Below are 16,386 nucleotides of genomic sequence, written 5' to 3' on the forward strand. Positions count from 1 at the left end.
AAAGCGTGTGATTTGTTTGACAGTGAGAGGATCGAGCGCATTGGTCAGTACTCACTCAATAGTCACTACTGCCTGCTTGATTCTGTTGGAGTTTTATTTGTAGCACAGAGATCACTTAAAAAAAAAAGAAGAAGAACCGACGAAGTAGCCAACAGTATGCACTGATTGTACAATGAAGGCAAACATATTATTTAACATTACATGGGACAATTGATGGAAGTTGTCTAATTTTTTTAAGTTATTTTTGATGTACAAGCAGTACAATATTTATCAGTGGCTTCAAAATTCATTCTTACTTTTGCCTTAATATGGTTCAAAAGCCAAGGAAACACTTTATCACTGTTCCTTCTTAGAACATAGAAAAAAATAATACTGGCAACTTATTTAATATTTATTTTACTTTCCCTCAAACTTGTAAGTACTGTATTGTAATAAAGAGTGTATAGTATAACATAAAGAAACACTTGGTGCTTCGATGATTCCGCTGGTGTGTAGATGCAGTTGGACAACTACACTGTAGTTTTGATGTTCATATAAAAATGTATTAAAATTGGTAATGTTGAGAATATTGCTTCACTGTCTACAGTTAATATAAAAGGAGATTATTTTTAAGTTAAAATCACAACATTGTATAAAATAGATGTCAATACTATTTTTTGAAAATACACAGAAACAACACAGGGTGCGTCCTCAAGCGTTTGTTAAAATGAAGTTTAGCCAGTGGAGGCCTGCTGTGACCCCTGTGGCTGTGGTTGGTGCTGGGTTCTGGGTGAGGAAGGTGGGGTTGGAGGTCCTGTGGGTGTCGTCCAGTGATGAGGTGCCAGAGGCAGCGTGATTGGATACATCTCGTAGGCAGGCGGCGGGCCCCCCGGCCAAATGCTTGTCAGCTTGGGGTCAAACTGCATGAAAGGGAAGTTCAAAGTAAAATTGTACTTAGCCTGTAGAAACACATTTCATTTTAAAATGTACACAGTGTTTTCGACGCATTTCAAATCAAATACTGGAGAAAGTAAATATGAGCCTACAGTGTCCCCCTCAGCTGCCAGCTGAATGGGAATCTGTTCCCGGCCAAATGCAAGTGTATCCTCCCCTTCCTCCTTTTACAGGACAGGGCATGTCTACAAACACCCACAATTCACAAAAACACAAAAACACTGTCGCCTAATACCTGATGCTTGCTCATGTGGGGATTTTTGAATCCTTAGTTTTTAATTCTTGACATTCTTGAACATTTCTCAGTGTTGATAGAGAGATAGTTTTGCATTTTGGGAAATACATTTAATAGAGTACAGAGTAATAGAAAAGACTGAAACATGCTCATGTCAGGTGAGTGTTAGCAATCTGCTCATTGAACTCTTGGCAACAAAGCTCATAAGCATGTCTCAAAAAATGTTGAGAAATGTTCAAATGATTTATCAGAGACGTTTAATTGGAGTTTGTTGATTGGCGAGTTGTCACATACTACCTTCTCAGAACAATCTAGGAGTTCAGCATTTTTAACTCCATTGATGCTTCAATATCTGAGGTATAATCATGAATAATAAATTGACAGTGTCTGATTGCAGCGAGGGTTCACGCACCAGTGAGTACGGTGGTGGGTGATCCACAGTGCTGTATCGAGGAGGGAATCTGTCGTAGTGTGTGTCCTCCTCTGCCTGATCATCAGGAGAAGATATTGTACACAGTACTGAAGGTGTGTTGCTGTCCTGCGTTGCTGGTATGGTGACATCATATGCTGCTCTTTTCTTTTTTGCGTGCAGATAGAAGCAGAGGAGTACCACAGCGATGAACACCATCAAGGCTGGGAATCTGGGGACACAATTTCCATCATCTCAAGACCTCATTATTTTGTGTCTCAAGTGAGCAATTCTCTACCTGTATGGAGAGATTCATTCTTGACTTTATTTGACTACTTACATAAGTGTAAAGATATTCCCTACCACTGTCATGGCTGGAGTTATGTCAACCTGCTGACATTACTGTGAGGGAAAACAACAATAAAATGATGTGAAATACAGACTTCCATTGAAAGTGTGACAAGTCTTTTAAATGACAATAATGCAAACTGAATACCACACTTAAATTTAAATTTGTCTTAAGTTCGTCTTGTAGGCATGGACAAGCAAACATCTGCAGTAGCAGATTTAATACAAAAACAAATAAGCGGTCTTGGTTCAAAATAAAGTCTTTGGGCATGTAACCAACAACAACCAACAAGTGAGTGTTCGCTGACATCACAGGATATGATAGTATGTCAGCCTTTCCATCTTAGTTTATACAAGCATGCTGGAACAATTACATGAGCCTTTGACTACCAACTGTCCAATCACAGGATTGAGATATGTAGCGACCCTGCGGAGTTTCACTGACAGTAGAGGTGCTTTAAAACCTTAAAAGGTTGCTCTGACAGTTAAAATACTGAAATCAAGACGTCGAGACCGTAAGAAGCAGCATGAACGACGAGCATACTGATTAACTATATAGTGTCTGAGAACTGACACTGGACCTTCATCCTATAAACCTGTTGCTCATTACAGCTGTTAGAACAAATAAAATGAAGTTACATCATTCTTGTTGACAAAGAAAACAAGTGGGTTCTTACCGTTACATTACAATGGGACGAGTCCTTACCTGCTTTAAGAATCCCAAACATACAGAGATCCCAAACATACTGAAACTGTCCTGACCTGTGACTTGCTATCAAAGGATAATGTGTCACAGGGAAGGACACAACAGGATGAGCTTTTACTGCATCATTGTCTTTTTTAAAGACACAGGTGACTTCGAGGTGTGTTCTGTGTCTTGCGTATTTCTCGTGTATGCTGAACAACATCATTCATGAATGTTTCTGTAGCAAACCATGCACGTCAGAATTCCTCAGAGGCCAATCTTGTTCTGTTTCTACATATGGTATACAAACTTTGTCATAATGGCTCACAAATAACAATCGTGTAGTTTAATATTTACATATTTATATTACCCTCGAATAGTGATGGCTGAATTTGTAGCACTATGTGGCCGGAAACCCATGAAAACTTTTCTTTTCAAAATTTAAAGCACGACTACACTTAAATTCATTTTATCAATGAGTATAAATTACTTTAATTTGAACATGACATAAGCCAAAAAGTAAACAGCCTATCAGTCAAATAAAAATGATTCTTTCTACAGAGTGGATTACATATCAAAGTCTCATTAACCCATATTATTCCATGGACCCTCCCTGTAATCCTGTAATAAAAAGAACAGCATGTTTAGGGTAGGGGCTGTTTCAAGTGGAGGATGAGGAGGATGAGGAAGATCAGGGTCACCCTGAGTAAGCTGGAGGGTCTGTGTATGATGGTGGTGGGTCTGGATAGGATGATGGTTCAACCTGGAAAAGACAAGAGGGGACATTTAAATGCAATGAGGGCAATTTGGTTACTGCTGAGGAAATCTCTGCCACCTTGTAAAACATTCTGGAGATAATTTTTAGCAGATAAAAACCCTCAATCTAAATTACATGAGCATCCCCATCATGAAATGTAATATATGTATGAATGTGAGTGTATGAAGAACAGAACTGTACCCAGTATGGAGGAGGTGGGCCAACATTTCCTGAGCAGTACACGGGAGGATTTCTGTAAGGAGGTTGAAAATAAGCTTCATATGTGTCCATTACTCCCTCCTGCTCCTCTTCATATATGGGGATGACGTATACAGATGAGGAGTTACTAAGCCTCAGGGGCCAGCCTTTCACTTCTCTTTGTTTCTTTGCGCAATGGCAACAAAAAATCAACAGAACGATACCACAGCACAGCATGGGGATCCTGAAATAAAGGACAAGTAAGTGTGCTGTGCAGCATGAGTGCAATGAGGTATAAAGCAAGTCAACGTCAAATCTTAGCATGCTGGAGATACTTACTCGGTGATAGGATAAAAGCCCATGGCAATTTTATGCTGTAATTTCACACCTGAGGAAAATGAAAAGTAAAAAATGAAGAGGCCTTGTCATTCAGCAGGACGGATCTGATTTTAAACCTGAAGATTGTAACGCTAGCTTACTGTTTGTCTTGTAATTTGGCGTTCAGTTTTGCAATACATTTATGCGTGGAAAGTTCAAAGGTAGCTCTTTATCTCCTTGGATCCTTAAATCACACTCACATAAACATGAGTGTCTTTAAAGCAGACATAATTACTGTTTGTGTGAAAGCTTCAAAATGCTGCTTTTAATGTAACAGTAGATTTTGTACTCACGCAGAGCGGCGAGTTTGTCTACATTACATTCAAAGTTAAAACTGTGTAGATTTCGTGGGTGGCTGCTACATGAAAGACTATGGACTTTAAATTGGGTAGATTAAAGTACAAACAGGCATCGATGAAAGGCAGTAGCATTACTGTCCATTTTTGATGGCTCTGTAATAATGGGCCAGCAGAGAAAATTATCTAGTAAGTGTGGATAAGCTGTCCCTGACTAACTTGATTTTCCATGCTGAAAATAAAGCTTACCTTCAGGTACAAGCCGTGTAGTGCAGGTTAAGTAGAGTGTTGACTTGCAACAGACATTTTTTTAGTCTCACTGACCTGTTTAAAGTAGCAGAACTCACCGAGGTTACAGCCAGTGAAGTAGACAACTTATCACTGACACTGCTCTCACCACACAGAGGAATGACAGCATCGGGCTAAAGGCTGTTGACCTCCACTGATTAGGATATGTTGTAATAAACAACACAGACGCAAAAAGTAAGGGAAATCACAATACATGAAAAAATGTGGATAACAGGGAAACACAAGATTCAGCTTGTTTCTTAGGAATGCAGTCAAGGTGTTGTTGGAACATGCTGGAGGTAGCTGTACTGCAGCTCTCTGTGCAGCCCAAGGTTTCACTTTGAAGGAGGATTTTCTGTCCCAGAAAAAAATTTCATTTGGTGCTCGCACTCTGCCATTCAGCACAGATGAAACAGCTCAAGGTCAAACCACTACAAACACCTTTTCAAGCTTTTATTCATGCTTAACCTCACCGCCGGCTCCAGAACATCTCTCATGCTGTACATGTTTCACACATTCATCTAACGGCAAAACCCAGCATGCCTGCTCATAATGTTAACTACCAGATATAGAAATCTCAGGTACTGTAGCGAAAGTACAGCCATTCAACAACATGAACTATGATGTTCATTAGTGGAAGAAAGAGGGAGGTGGAGGAGGAGGTGGTAGAACAGTGCCTGGGGTGCCAGTGTGAGGGGCTGGTGGAGGAGGAGAGGGCACAGCTCCTTACACTGGTGGGGGTGGAGGCGGAGGAGGAGGAGGAGGAGGAGGACCAGCTCCTGATACCAGAGGAGGTGGAGGAGGTGGAGGAGGACCAGCTCCTGATACCAGAGGAGGTGGAGGAGGTGGAGGAGGACCAGCTCCTGATACCAGAGGAGGTGGAGGAGGTGGAGGAGGAAAAGGGGCACCTCCGGCTGCAGGAGGAGGAGGCGGAGGGTATATGCCACTTGACGGAGAGATTGGCGGTGGAGGTGGGGGGAGACATGTGGGTGAGGTCAAGGAGGGCGGAGGGGGGAGGCCAGTGTCCATGGAGGGAGGGGGAGGTGGCGGAGGAGAAGGCATATTGGGATCCAAATCGGCAGTGGGAGGAGGAGGAGGGGGAGGCATGCTGTCGTTGGTGGGGTTGGAGACGGTTTGCAAGGTGGGGATTGACGGCGGAGGCACAGCGATGCCAAAACTGGATCTGCATGCAAGACAACAAGAAAATAAACCTTCAGCCACTACAAACAATTAAGACACACTGATAGTGGTACAACTGTAGCCACTTAAAGAAATAGTTTGACATTTTGGGTCATTTTTTGTATTTGCTTTCTTTGAAGTGAGTTAGATTAGAAGATACCACTGTCATGTCATGTCATTATGCTAAATATGAAGATACAGCCAGCAGCCCCTTAGCTTAGCTTAGCAAACAGCCTGACACTCTCCAAAAGTAACCTCTAAATACTCGAACTATGTTTTATCTCACTCGTTGAATTTATACAGAAACCAAAATGTAAAAAACAACAATTTGACATTTTACTGTGAGTTATGAATCTAATTATTGGTCAGACCCTTCACTTGTTGTAGTCTCTGTAGTCTGAGCAAATGAGCACTTTTCCCAAAACTGTTGCAGAAGCCTTTCAGACATGATCATAAATTGTACAAATAATGTTAGATATTATGCCCACATTATCATAATCAGTATTTGTAGAGTAGTGTGTTTGACTATAAGAAAAGTGTTGCTATAAAAGCCAAAGGAGGATGTTGTCGACATACACAGGGATGTCTGCAGTGCTCTGTATGCTGTCTGTGGTCCCTGCTCTCTTTCTGGGCTGCTGCTCAGTAACCTGTGGGGAGGAGATGAATGATGGTAAAAAAAAAAAAAAAAAAAGGATGACATAGCACATCTCTACACCACAGTCAGTCATACTATATCTATACTATATCTCACCCTAGTGTCATCCTACTGAGGTTATACTGGTGAAAAATGGGAATGCATGGATTGTACATCCTTAATCTCTGGGGAAATAATGAAAGGTGTGTGGACTCAAACTCGGTATCCAACTTACCTGAAAACAGTGTCCAATGGAGTCCAGGATGGAGTACGATATCGGTGCTCTTAAGTAGCTTTTCTCTGGCTCCTTGCCTGAAGCCGGTGGGGCCAACAGCTTGGAGCGAAGCCTGGTTTTGGGAGTGGTAAAAGCGCCGATCTCTCTCCTAGCTACCTTCTCGAAGTGGATAGCGGCAGCCTGGACCAGAGCACAGTGTGCAGAGCCTCCATCAACAACACACAAGAACTCTATTGTCACATCACTCGTTCCCTTGAAAGAATATCTCGTATAAAGATGCAGCAATGATAAAAAAAAAAATGGAGTTAAACAACCAAATTGCCAACAGGTTAAAGGTTAAACAAGTGTCCTGCTAACACAGCAACTTACAAGTCTGCTGGAGCTCCTGAAGGTTGCTCATTCCCACAACAAGTTCACTAATTCTTGAGAACGAAGCCGTCATAAAAACATTCCTCAATGAAAAAGCAGAGAGCTGCAACCTTCTGTGAACTATGACTTGGATATTTTTTGCCAGTTACACAGGAGTCGCACTGCTTTCTTGGGTAGAGCACAGGTGTATTTTAAGTCAAAGGTTTTCCTCACCAATGACAACAGGTTGACTGAAGACTCCATATCTTTGATCTGCATGGCCTGTGTTTCCAGCAGCCTCAGCACGGTGCTGGCCAGACTGTTGATCTGGTAGGTCACACTGGCCAGTGACTGGGCAGCCAAAGCCTTGGCCTCTTCCATAGCCTTAGCTGGATCCTCTGCCTGAGGAACGATTTATTCATTTAACCAGGACAAGTCGGAAGAAATATTAATATCTTTTACTCGAGCAAAAGTACTACTGCTACAGTATGAAAACACTCCATTTCAAGTGAAAACCCTGCTTTCAAAATTTGACTTACATTACAAAGGTAATCAGCATTCTAATGTGGTCAAGGCAAAGCTACTTCACTTTAACAGATTAAGATCTTACACTCAAGTGAAATAAAAAGCACAACATTTTCCTCTGAAATGTAAAGTAGCTGCAGAAAGTGGAGAAGATCAAGTTAAGTACAAGTACCTCCAAAGTGTAATTAAGTAAAGTACTTGTACTTAGTTACACTCCACCTTTGGAAGCTCCTAAAGCATTTAGCTTTTTATTCCTCGTAAAGACTTAAGATGATCACACAGTTACGCTTTAAAACACCAGCTGTGTGTGTGTGTGTGTGTGTGTGTGTGTGTTTGTTAATGAGTGTGTCTCACCTGAACATAATTGCTCTCGCAGTAATCCGCCACTCGGAGGAGGTTGCTGTGGTTGTCAATAAGCGCACTCCGGGCAGCCGGCGCCTCCTCTAATATCTGAGAAATAACTTCAGAAAAGTTCTTCTGCTCCGTCATTTCTCCCATTTAACGCTGCTTAAATCTCTAATTCACCTACGCTGCTAGTGGAGAAGGTAAAATGTCTTTGGAGAGAGTCGGGGCGGGGAAGGTGTTTGGTCTCTGGTGAACGCGGAATAACCGCAGGGGGAAGATTTTCACCGTGTCAGAGCAGAGCTGGTCCCGGGACAGGGCTGCCTGCACTGGGTCCACATCCACTGGGAGTCATGCCCAAGCCACATATGAAGGAGAAATAGTGTGCATTATATACTGTTATGGCCTACATAGACAATAACATGTAGAATTAAATCTATAATATGACATCAATGTATATATCTTGTATCGCTTGTATTTATCTATAAATTCCACTAGAGGTCAGTGCAGTTTAGAGAAAAAGAGCCTCCCAAGGTCTGTTTATTAGCTGGTGTCTGTTTTAGATGATGATGATGATGATGATGATGATGATGATGATGATGCTGGGAAAAGGTCACTCATACTTTTTGGCATTAGATTAACGCAGCATCAGCAGGACTGGATGATGTTTAATTTCCAAGTGGACGCTGTTATATAATGACAAAATGCTCAGCCGAGCCAGAATGCATTGTGTTGTCAAGGATATCCTGAATAAACAACTTGAGCACAACATCCTTGATTGTGTTTGCGTGTGTGTGTGTGTGTGCAAAAGTTCACGGTGGCCTGGGGCACCAGTTTTGGACTGGACTTAGAGTCCAGTCCAAAACAAGACATGTGATTAGTGCATGTGATCTTTCATGTGTCAGTTTATCAGGACACTTTCATCACATCAGCTGGCACTCACCGAACTGAGCCATATGATAAAGCGCACTAATATTAGTTTAGTGCTGATAATCTAGTACCAGCTAATAAAAGAAGATGTCTGACAAAGGTGATCTCCTGGCTTTTCATCTGGTGTCACCACGAGGTCATTTTTGTTTTTTCCTGCACTGTCTCAACAACTATTGAATGGACATACACATTCCCATCAGCCTCAGCGGTACTTTGGGTTTAGTGCTGATTTGCAAATATTAGCATGCCAACACTCTGAACTAAGATGGCGAACTTAGTGAACATTATATCTGTTAAATGTCAGCATGTTAGCTCAGAGCACCGCTGTGTGAAAGTACAGCCTTAGAAAGTCAAACTCTAAACAAATTGACCTTATTTCTATCATCGACCAAATCTGAAGACAAATCCTAACATGGACAGTGAATGGTACTAACTATTTCAAACACCTAAATAGATTTTTTTCCTGGCATGTTACAAAGCGACACCACAGGCAAAAACACTGTTTTTTCATGCACTGGCCAAATTTGAGATTTTGGGCTATTTTGCCTTCATGACATGTCGTCTATCAGACAGAAAAGAAGAAAGATGTTCATTTTACTACACTTTGTCTATTCATATCTTTAAAGGCTGTTGACTCCAAATGATTTTGTCTTTTCAGTCAAATTTATATATACCAAATTTTCCAATTTTAATCTTAATCTTAATCTGTATTTTGAACGTGTACCTTCAGAGTGAGGAGATGTGTTATATAATACTAATACTACTACTACTACCAACAATAATATGTAACAACATGTACACTCAGAATGAGGAGATGTATTATATAATTATAATAATAATGATAATAATAATAACAATGATAATAATAATAATAATTATAATAATAATAACATAATATATACAACAACATGTACACACAGAGTGAGGAGCTGAATCATGTAATAATAATAATGATAATAATAATAATAGTAATAACATACAACAACATGTAGACTCAGAGTTAGATAGATTAATGGCCACAGGCAGGAATGATTTCCTGTGGCGCTCTGTAGTGCATCGTGGTACAATTAGTCTGGCACTGAAAGAACTCCTATATCTAACCAGCACTTCATGGAGTGGGTTGGACACATTGTCCAAAATAGCTCCCACTTTGTGAAGCATTCTCCTCTCTGACACCACCGTCAGAGAGTCGAGCTTCACTCCTACAACGTCACCGGCCCTGCGGATCAGTCTGTTCAGTCTATTGACATCCTCTACCCTCAGCCTGCTGCCCCAGCATACCACAGCATAGAAGATAGCACTGGCTACCACAGACTCATAGAACATCCTGAGCAGAGTCCTGCAGATGTTGAAGGACCTCAACCGCCTCAGAAAATAGAGGCGGCTCTGGCCCTTCCTATAAAGGGCATCAGTGTTCCTCCCCCAGTCCAGTTTGTTATCAATGTGTACCCCCAAGTACTTATAATCCTCAACAACGTCCACACTGACCCCCTGAATGAAAACAGGGGACACCAGCACCTTGGTCCTCCTCAGATCCACCACCAGTTCCTTTGTCTTTGTCACATTGAGCTGTAGATGGTTCTGCTCACACCATGTGACAAAGTTGTCCACAACAGCCCTGTACTCGACCTCATCACCCTTGCTGATACATCCAACCACTGCTGAGTCATCAGAAAACTTCTGGAGAAGACAGGACTCTGTGCAGTAGTTGAAATCCGTGGTGTAGAGGGTGAAGAGGAAAGGAGAGAGAACAGTCCCCTGTGGGGCCCCGGTGTTGCTGACCACTGAGTTTCAGGCGCACATATACTGTGGTCTGCCAGTCAGATAGTCCACAACCCAGGACGGGTTGGCGGGGTCCACCTGCATCGCTGACATCTTCTCACCCAGTAGACCTGGGCTGATGGTGCTGAAAGCACTGGAGAAGTCAAAAAACATGACTCTCACAGTGCTCGCCGTCTTGTCCAGGTGAGTGTAGACGCGGTCAAGCAGGTAGATGATGGCATCCTCAACTCCAAGTTGGGGCTGGTAGGAGAACTGTAGGGGGTCCAAAAATGATTTGACCACGGGCCGGAGCTGCTCCAAGATGCGTCTCTCCAGGGTCTTCATGATGTGGGAGGTCAGTGCCACAGGTCTGTAGTTCTTAAAGTCACCATGAAAAACATGGAAAAAAACTGTTTACAGTGGCCATTTAAAAATCTAAAAGTTCCTCTGTAAGAACTACAGGTGTTCATATGTCAGCAAAAGGAAACAAGAACTTTGACCCCGATTTTATACAAAGTTCAGGTTTCTGTTCTGGAAATGCATGCAAATCACTGCATATCTAATTAGATAATGGCTGATTTGCACATTTAAATATAACATGTCACGCAAAAATATAATCTTGTTATTGTAAGAAGTTAACTGGGGAAGTTTTATGGTAATATCCATCAGTTCAGATCTTTACCATATTTACATGTACTGTTCCCTTCTTGCAGTAAGTTTGTAATGTGGCTTGCTTTTTTTTTAACGCTTTAAGAAAACATTCTCTCTCTCTCTCTCTCTCTCTAATGATGTGAAAATTAATTCCAAGAAAATGATTTGCTAATGTTCTTTTGTTATCTTTTATCTTTTATCTGGATCACTATCGTGTTGATAGTGTGCTGTTATCAGTTTGTTGTTGAATCACCAGAATCCTGCTCTGCTGATAACAGATTATGGACGACTTAATTTCTTTATTAAACGTTCTCTCTGATTGTAGCACAATCTGGAATCATGTTTATATACAAATAATCAAGATCCCATAAATACATATTTATGTATGGAAAGAATTAAGTGGTTGCAGATTTACTGCTTACCTGCTTACAATAACGATAACACTGATTAATGTCACATTGCTTAACCTGAACTAACTGTATATTTATTGGAAATTAATAGATATTTATTCATTTATTTTTGTGCATTTCAACAGAAATTCGGCAACTTGTGTGTTTCTTTCTCAGTCTCTGGTAATGACAAATAGCCATAATTCTGTCACCTGCATGCATGATTTTATGCAGTGGGTAAAGTATACTCACATAGAGCCCAGACACTGTAACAGACGTGGGCTAACCATATGATACACTGTGGAGACACGTACTGCAGCTGAGGAGAGGAAGAACTACTTACCTTCCTGCCCTCTCGCTGACCTCAGACATTATGTCATTTTCTTTCTGAGCCTCATATGCGCAACAGAGGTTTTGTAACCCTCAATCACTTGTTCAGTCATTACTCCACATGCACACTGATTGCCTTGTTGAGATGCACTCTTTATCCACTGGAATCCGAATGCTGGAGAGATCACATTTGTGAAAAGTTGTCATTAATAAACAAATTTGTTGTGTTTATCCTGGACCATCTGAGAAGACATTTTATCACTGGGGCCCCTTCCTGCTCCAGATTAACTGCACTGAACTCCAAATCCAACATCAGTGTCCGTCAGGACTGCATGAAGAGCACACTGCTGTTTTACAGTCTTGTTTGCGCCCCAAACTATCCAACTGTGAAACCAGACGTAATTGCTAGTTGTGAAACACGATTTTACTCTCAAATGGAGTTATCATTTAGCAGAAGGTGTGAAATGCATTTTCTTTCACACACATTAAAATATCAAACAAGTGGGGTTGTTATCTCTGAAACAACAGCAAAGACAAGCAACATTCTCTGCGAGGTGTAATTTGATGGGCTCAGATTACTAAAATCACAGACTGTATTATTCAGAGCCAAAATTATGATACTCAGAAATTTCCTGAGATTTCTCCAGTATAAATATGGAATGGATGAGGTAAATCAGCTCCACAGCTTTGCCTTTTGTCCTAAAATGGAAATCCAAACCTGGATTTGACATGGACCCTCAAAAGTCACATGAATTTTAACTTCAGAATTATTTCCATTCTTATTTTTTGTGTATTATCAACAGAGCTTGCAGAGTAGGAATTGAGAATATTTAAACTTTCCCATTACATTTACAATTTTTTTAAAACCCTAAAATCCATTGGTTTTTCTAAAAATGGTTTAAGATAACTATCTACCATCTACAGAGGCATAAGTGATTATTAGTATCATCACCTTGATATATGATGCTAATCAGAACACTTGAATTATGCAGATTAATCTAAACTGGAATAGTAGCTGTTAAGTGCATGGAGTTTAAGGTATTCAAAATGTAGGAAAAGAAAATGCATTTTAGGTCTGCCACACAGAGTTAACATGTCTTATACTATCTTATACCCTCCAGTACACAAACACACTCATACTGCACAGCAGCATCCATGTCCAATGGTGTGCAACATATGCCCGTTTGTGAAGATTGGATGTTCTGGGCCATCACAGCCTCTCCACACTTCACAGACTTCCATTAAAGGACAGGCCAAATTCAATTATTGTGCTGGCGACTGCAGGAAAACTACATTGTCAGAACACACACACACACACACACACACACACACACACGCACACATACAGCACAAGGCAGCAGTTAACACTCTGTGGACAGCTTTATTGTCTCCAGGCAGACACAGCTGTGAAAATTCCAATTAGTCTTCGGGCACCTGCTACACTTTTCTGAAACTTTCATCAGCTTTTAAGCCACTGACTTTGAAATACAGAATAAAAATCTTGTGATATATTTCTTTTCTCATCAAAGGTACAAGATTATTTTTGGCTCAAGACATTATTCTTTAGACTTAATGTGGATTGTTATTTTCAGAGTTGACACTGTCATGACCTAAGCATCATAGGTCTCTCACCACAGTAACTTAGATTTACACACCTACAGTCGCCTGATCGCTCATCACAATGCTTCATCCATTTCTATCAGCCCGGTTGGGATGCACTCTGTCAATAAGTAGCCAGCCCACTCCTGGTGGTTCACATGTCAGACATGTGCCTCATTTTTTCCAAAGACATCAGCAAGTATGATCAGCAGATTGGAGATATTTTTGAGATATATTATCTTTTTAAAGATACAATATCTGTGACATGCCTTAATAAATCCAAGATGACTCTTTGGTCGATTGAAGCAGATCTGTTACCCTGAACTGCTTACAGTATATGATAACTATCCAAGTAACATCATGCCTTGTAAACCAGATTGTGGCAATCATAATAGGCTCAGCCTTTTGCAATTTAAGAGTTCATTCACCTCAAAAGTAAAATGTCAGCAAGATTACATCTATATCTGAAAAACACCTTATCTGCAGCATTTATTCCACCTTCAGTTAGTTTTAGTTGATGTTTACATTTGCAGAATTATGAGAACCTACTAGACATTGTAAATCCAATAAGTATTAATTTACTGTAGTCATGAATGCCAAGGTTGAGGATACTTTGACTGACTCATGAATATCACCAACTGCTTTAAATCAACATGGCAGGTACCTGTAGATTGACATGAACCTTGGAAATATGTAAATATATCAGATTTCATTTTTGATAGCTGCTGTTGATTGTTGGCAAAAAGAAATCTGATCTATTCACACCAAACTCTTAATTACAGAGCAAAGCAGTTGTTTTTCTGCTATTTAAGTAATTCAGATTTATGATCCCTTGCTTGTGCAATCTAAAATCACTTACATGGAACGGTATCATGTTTTATGGCCTCATTCAGTCACGGCTCTCTTCTGAGTGGCCTCATGGAGTAGCACAGAGCTTCCCTGGTTTTATGACAGCACTTTTAGCAAACTGTCGGTGTTTTCAGACTCAACACAGTTCACACTTGAGATTTGAATATCAACAGTGGGCTGGAAGGACGTCTTTCGTTTGTTTTTGGCTGTGAAAAAAATCACATAACTCAACCAGACTATGTAACAATGTCTAAAGTAATCATGGGAGGTTTTAATTGTATTTATTGTCAGAGAGAAATTATACAAACACACATGACAGATTTGTCACCAGTTTCTTCTCTATATGGCACAGTTACAAGGAAACATAAAATATGTTTTTTTTCCCTGTGGATTTTCTGTAGTGTATTTTTAATTCTTGTGTAACCAATTCCAGTAATCTGAGCAAATCCCCAGTCATGGTCAGGTGAATCATCATCAGCTGCTTGTTAGCAACAGAGGTAGCTGATGGATTTTAACAATTGAGCGTCACATCAGAAAGCATAAAAGGGATTACAGGGTAAATTTGACTGGAAACCAATTAAGCAACGTCCTGTTTGCATTAGCAGTAACTAAATACTGCTCAAGCACAGCGTTCAAAGAGTGAATAGTTAGATAAAGGCTGTAATCAATGAATAGAATTGTACTGAATTACATGCAAGCCTTCTTTTCCTGTGAACCCCTTATTTGTAGTTAAGGCAATCAGCATCGGGTGTGGGAATGGTGGACTCCGCCACTAACAATAAAAACTACTATAGAGACAGGTAATCACTGAAAAAATGCATACAAGAAATAGTAGGAACATTTATTTTTAATAATAATATAATAATATAATAATATAATTATCTATTAATTATAAAATCTAGGAATATAACTTCAATTGGTCAAAATACATCCGTTTTTTACACTCCCCCTAAAAACTAATTAATGGAGGTTTAAGTGTGCTAAAAATGTTCTTTGTGTTTTGCTCTAAACGCTGTACAGGGTGCTTCGTAAATAGTCCATCATGTGTAAAATAGGATTTAACATTCCTTCATTGAATCTGCACTGAAAGATTTGCGCACTATGAGCTCATTCAAACCGCTCTCTCTGAGGATGAGATGGTATAACAGCTCAATTTGGGATTAAGAGCAGCTCAGTCGATTTAGTTTATTTACTCAGTAAGACAAGACAAAAAAGTGCACACGTGTCTCTTATTCCCTCAAGTGAAGGAAATAAATGGCTCTGTGGAATATTTCCCCCTCACTTTGATGAATACTCCAGTGCAGCTCTGTCAGGCAGTGACTGATATAAGCTGCGTTATTTGCACTGACAGTTGCTGTGCAACAGCCAATGAAATTGGTCTTATGACATGCTATAGTATAGTGGGACTATACTCTTTGGATTATTACTATAAAGATGCCAAGAATGGCGACAGCTTGAAAATCCCTCCACCCCCTCGCTTTTACAAAAGAACTGTCAAAAAATGTTTTTTATGGGGTTCTTGAGGACTTTTGAATGAGGTACTTTGTGAATGTAGAGTGGTAATCAGTTAACTGCTGACTGCATGAGAAAACAGACAGTTTCCATTTGTAATGATTGGGTGTGTTTGTTCCTCTGATTAGGGAGAGGAAGCTGTGCTGAATACTACTCAGGCTCTGTATAAAAGACACAGTTCAAGGTGAGCCCCTTTCACCATTTTGTGCCTCTATCTCACTTTTTCTGCTAATCTGTGACAGCCTTTTCAGCCCTCAGCTTTCAATCCTGTCGCCTCCCTCCCGTCTCATTCCCCCATCCCCTCTCTCTTTCATTCTGAGAGCAAAGTATGTGGAGTCCCTCCCAGACACTCCAGTGCTGGTTACTGAGGATCCGCTGCTCTACAGGCAAGTAGGAGGCAGGCAGACAGGCACACTGCACTGGTGTGTCATGTCATATTTCTCATCTTCTACAGTTACAGGAACTTGGATCTCATCAAAGATACTGCCAACCATCTAAACCCTGGTGGGCTGGTAAAGTAGAGAGAAGGGAGGGGGAAAGATAGTAGTAAGGGAGGAAATTAGGGGGGGAATATG

The 16,386-nt window shown here is 40.6% G+C and overlaps 1 protein-coding gene and 2 long non-coding RNA genes across 5 annotated transcripts; all 3 read right to left on the reverse strand.

The window, feature by feature from the left end:
- Positions 1–76: 76 nt before the first annotated feature.
- On the reverse strand, positions 77–2,720 carry LOC139219631 (uncharacterized). Of its 2 annotated transcripts, none has more exons than XR_011585731.1 (4): positions 2,632–2,720; positions 1,918–1,979; positions 1,581–1,809; positions 77–899 (listed from the first exon to the last, which is right to left on the reverse strand). It is a non-coding gene; the product is annotated as an uncharacterized lncRNA (long non-coding RNA). The 2 variants fall into 2 exon arrangements; XR_011585732.1 differs by having other exon boundaries at positions 2,603–2,720.
- Positions 2,721–3,266: 546 nt separating this feature from the next.
- LOC139220353 (uncharacterized) lies at positions 3,267–4,624 on the reverse strand. Of its 2 annotated transcripts, none has more exons than XR_011585757.1 (4): positions 4,489–4,624; positions 3,905–3,953; positions 3,569–3,809; positions 3,267–3,373 (listed from the first exon to the last, which is right to left on the reverse strand). It is a non-coding gene; the product is annotated as an uncharacterized lncRNA (long non-coding RNA). The 2 variants fall into 2 exon arrangements; XR_011585758.1 differs by having other exon boundaries at positions 4,564–4,619.
- Positions 4,625–4,967: 343 nt separating this feature from the next.
- On the reverse strand, positions 4,968–7,946 carry abi3b (ABI family, member 3b). The gene is made up of 5 exons (XM_070852399.1): positions 7,803–7,946; positions 7,158–7,325; positions 6,576–6,755; positions 6,283–6,353; positions 4,968–5,710 (listed from the first exon to the last, which is right to left on the reverse strand). The coding sequence occupies exons 1-5, from the start codon at positions 7,944–7,946 to the stop codon at positions 5,254–5,256; spliced, it is 1,020 nt and encodes a 339-aa protein (XP_070708500.1). The 3' UTR covers positions 4,968–5,253.
- Between the last annotated feature and the right edge of the window lie 8,440 nt (positions 7,947–16,386).

Source organism: Pempheris klunzingeri, chromosome 20, assembly GCF_042242105.1.
Source record: "Pempheris klunzingeri isolate RE-2024b chromosome 20, fPemKlu1.hap1, whole genome shotgun sequence".
In the NCBI taxonomy this organism is placed as follows: Eukaryota; Metazoa; Chordata; class Actinopteri; order Acropomatiformes; family Pempheridae; genus Pempheris; species Pempheris klunzingeri.

Bases quoted from the DNA above. Each gene is read 5' to 3' on its own strand.
- abi3b (XM_070852399.1), bottom strand. From the start codon at position 7,946: ATGGGAGAAATGACGGAGCAGAAGAACTTTTCTGAAGTTATTTCTCAG. The intron at 6,354-6,575 runs GTAAGTTGGATA...TCCTCCCCACAG, and splicing joins CCATTGGACACTGTTTTCAG to GTTACTGAGCAGCAGCCCAG. The intron at 5,711-6,282 runs GTATGTCGACAA...TCTTGCATGCAG, and splicing joins AGCACTGCAGACATCCCTGT to ATCCAGTTTTGGCATCGCTG.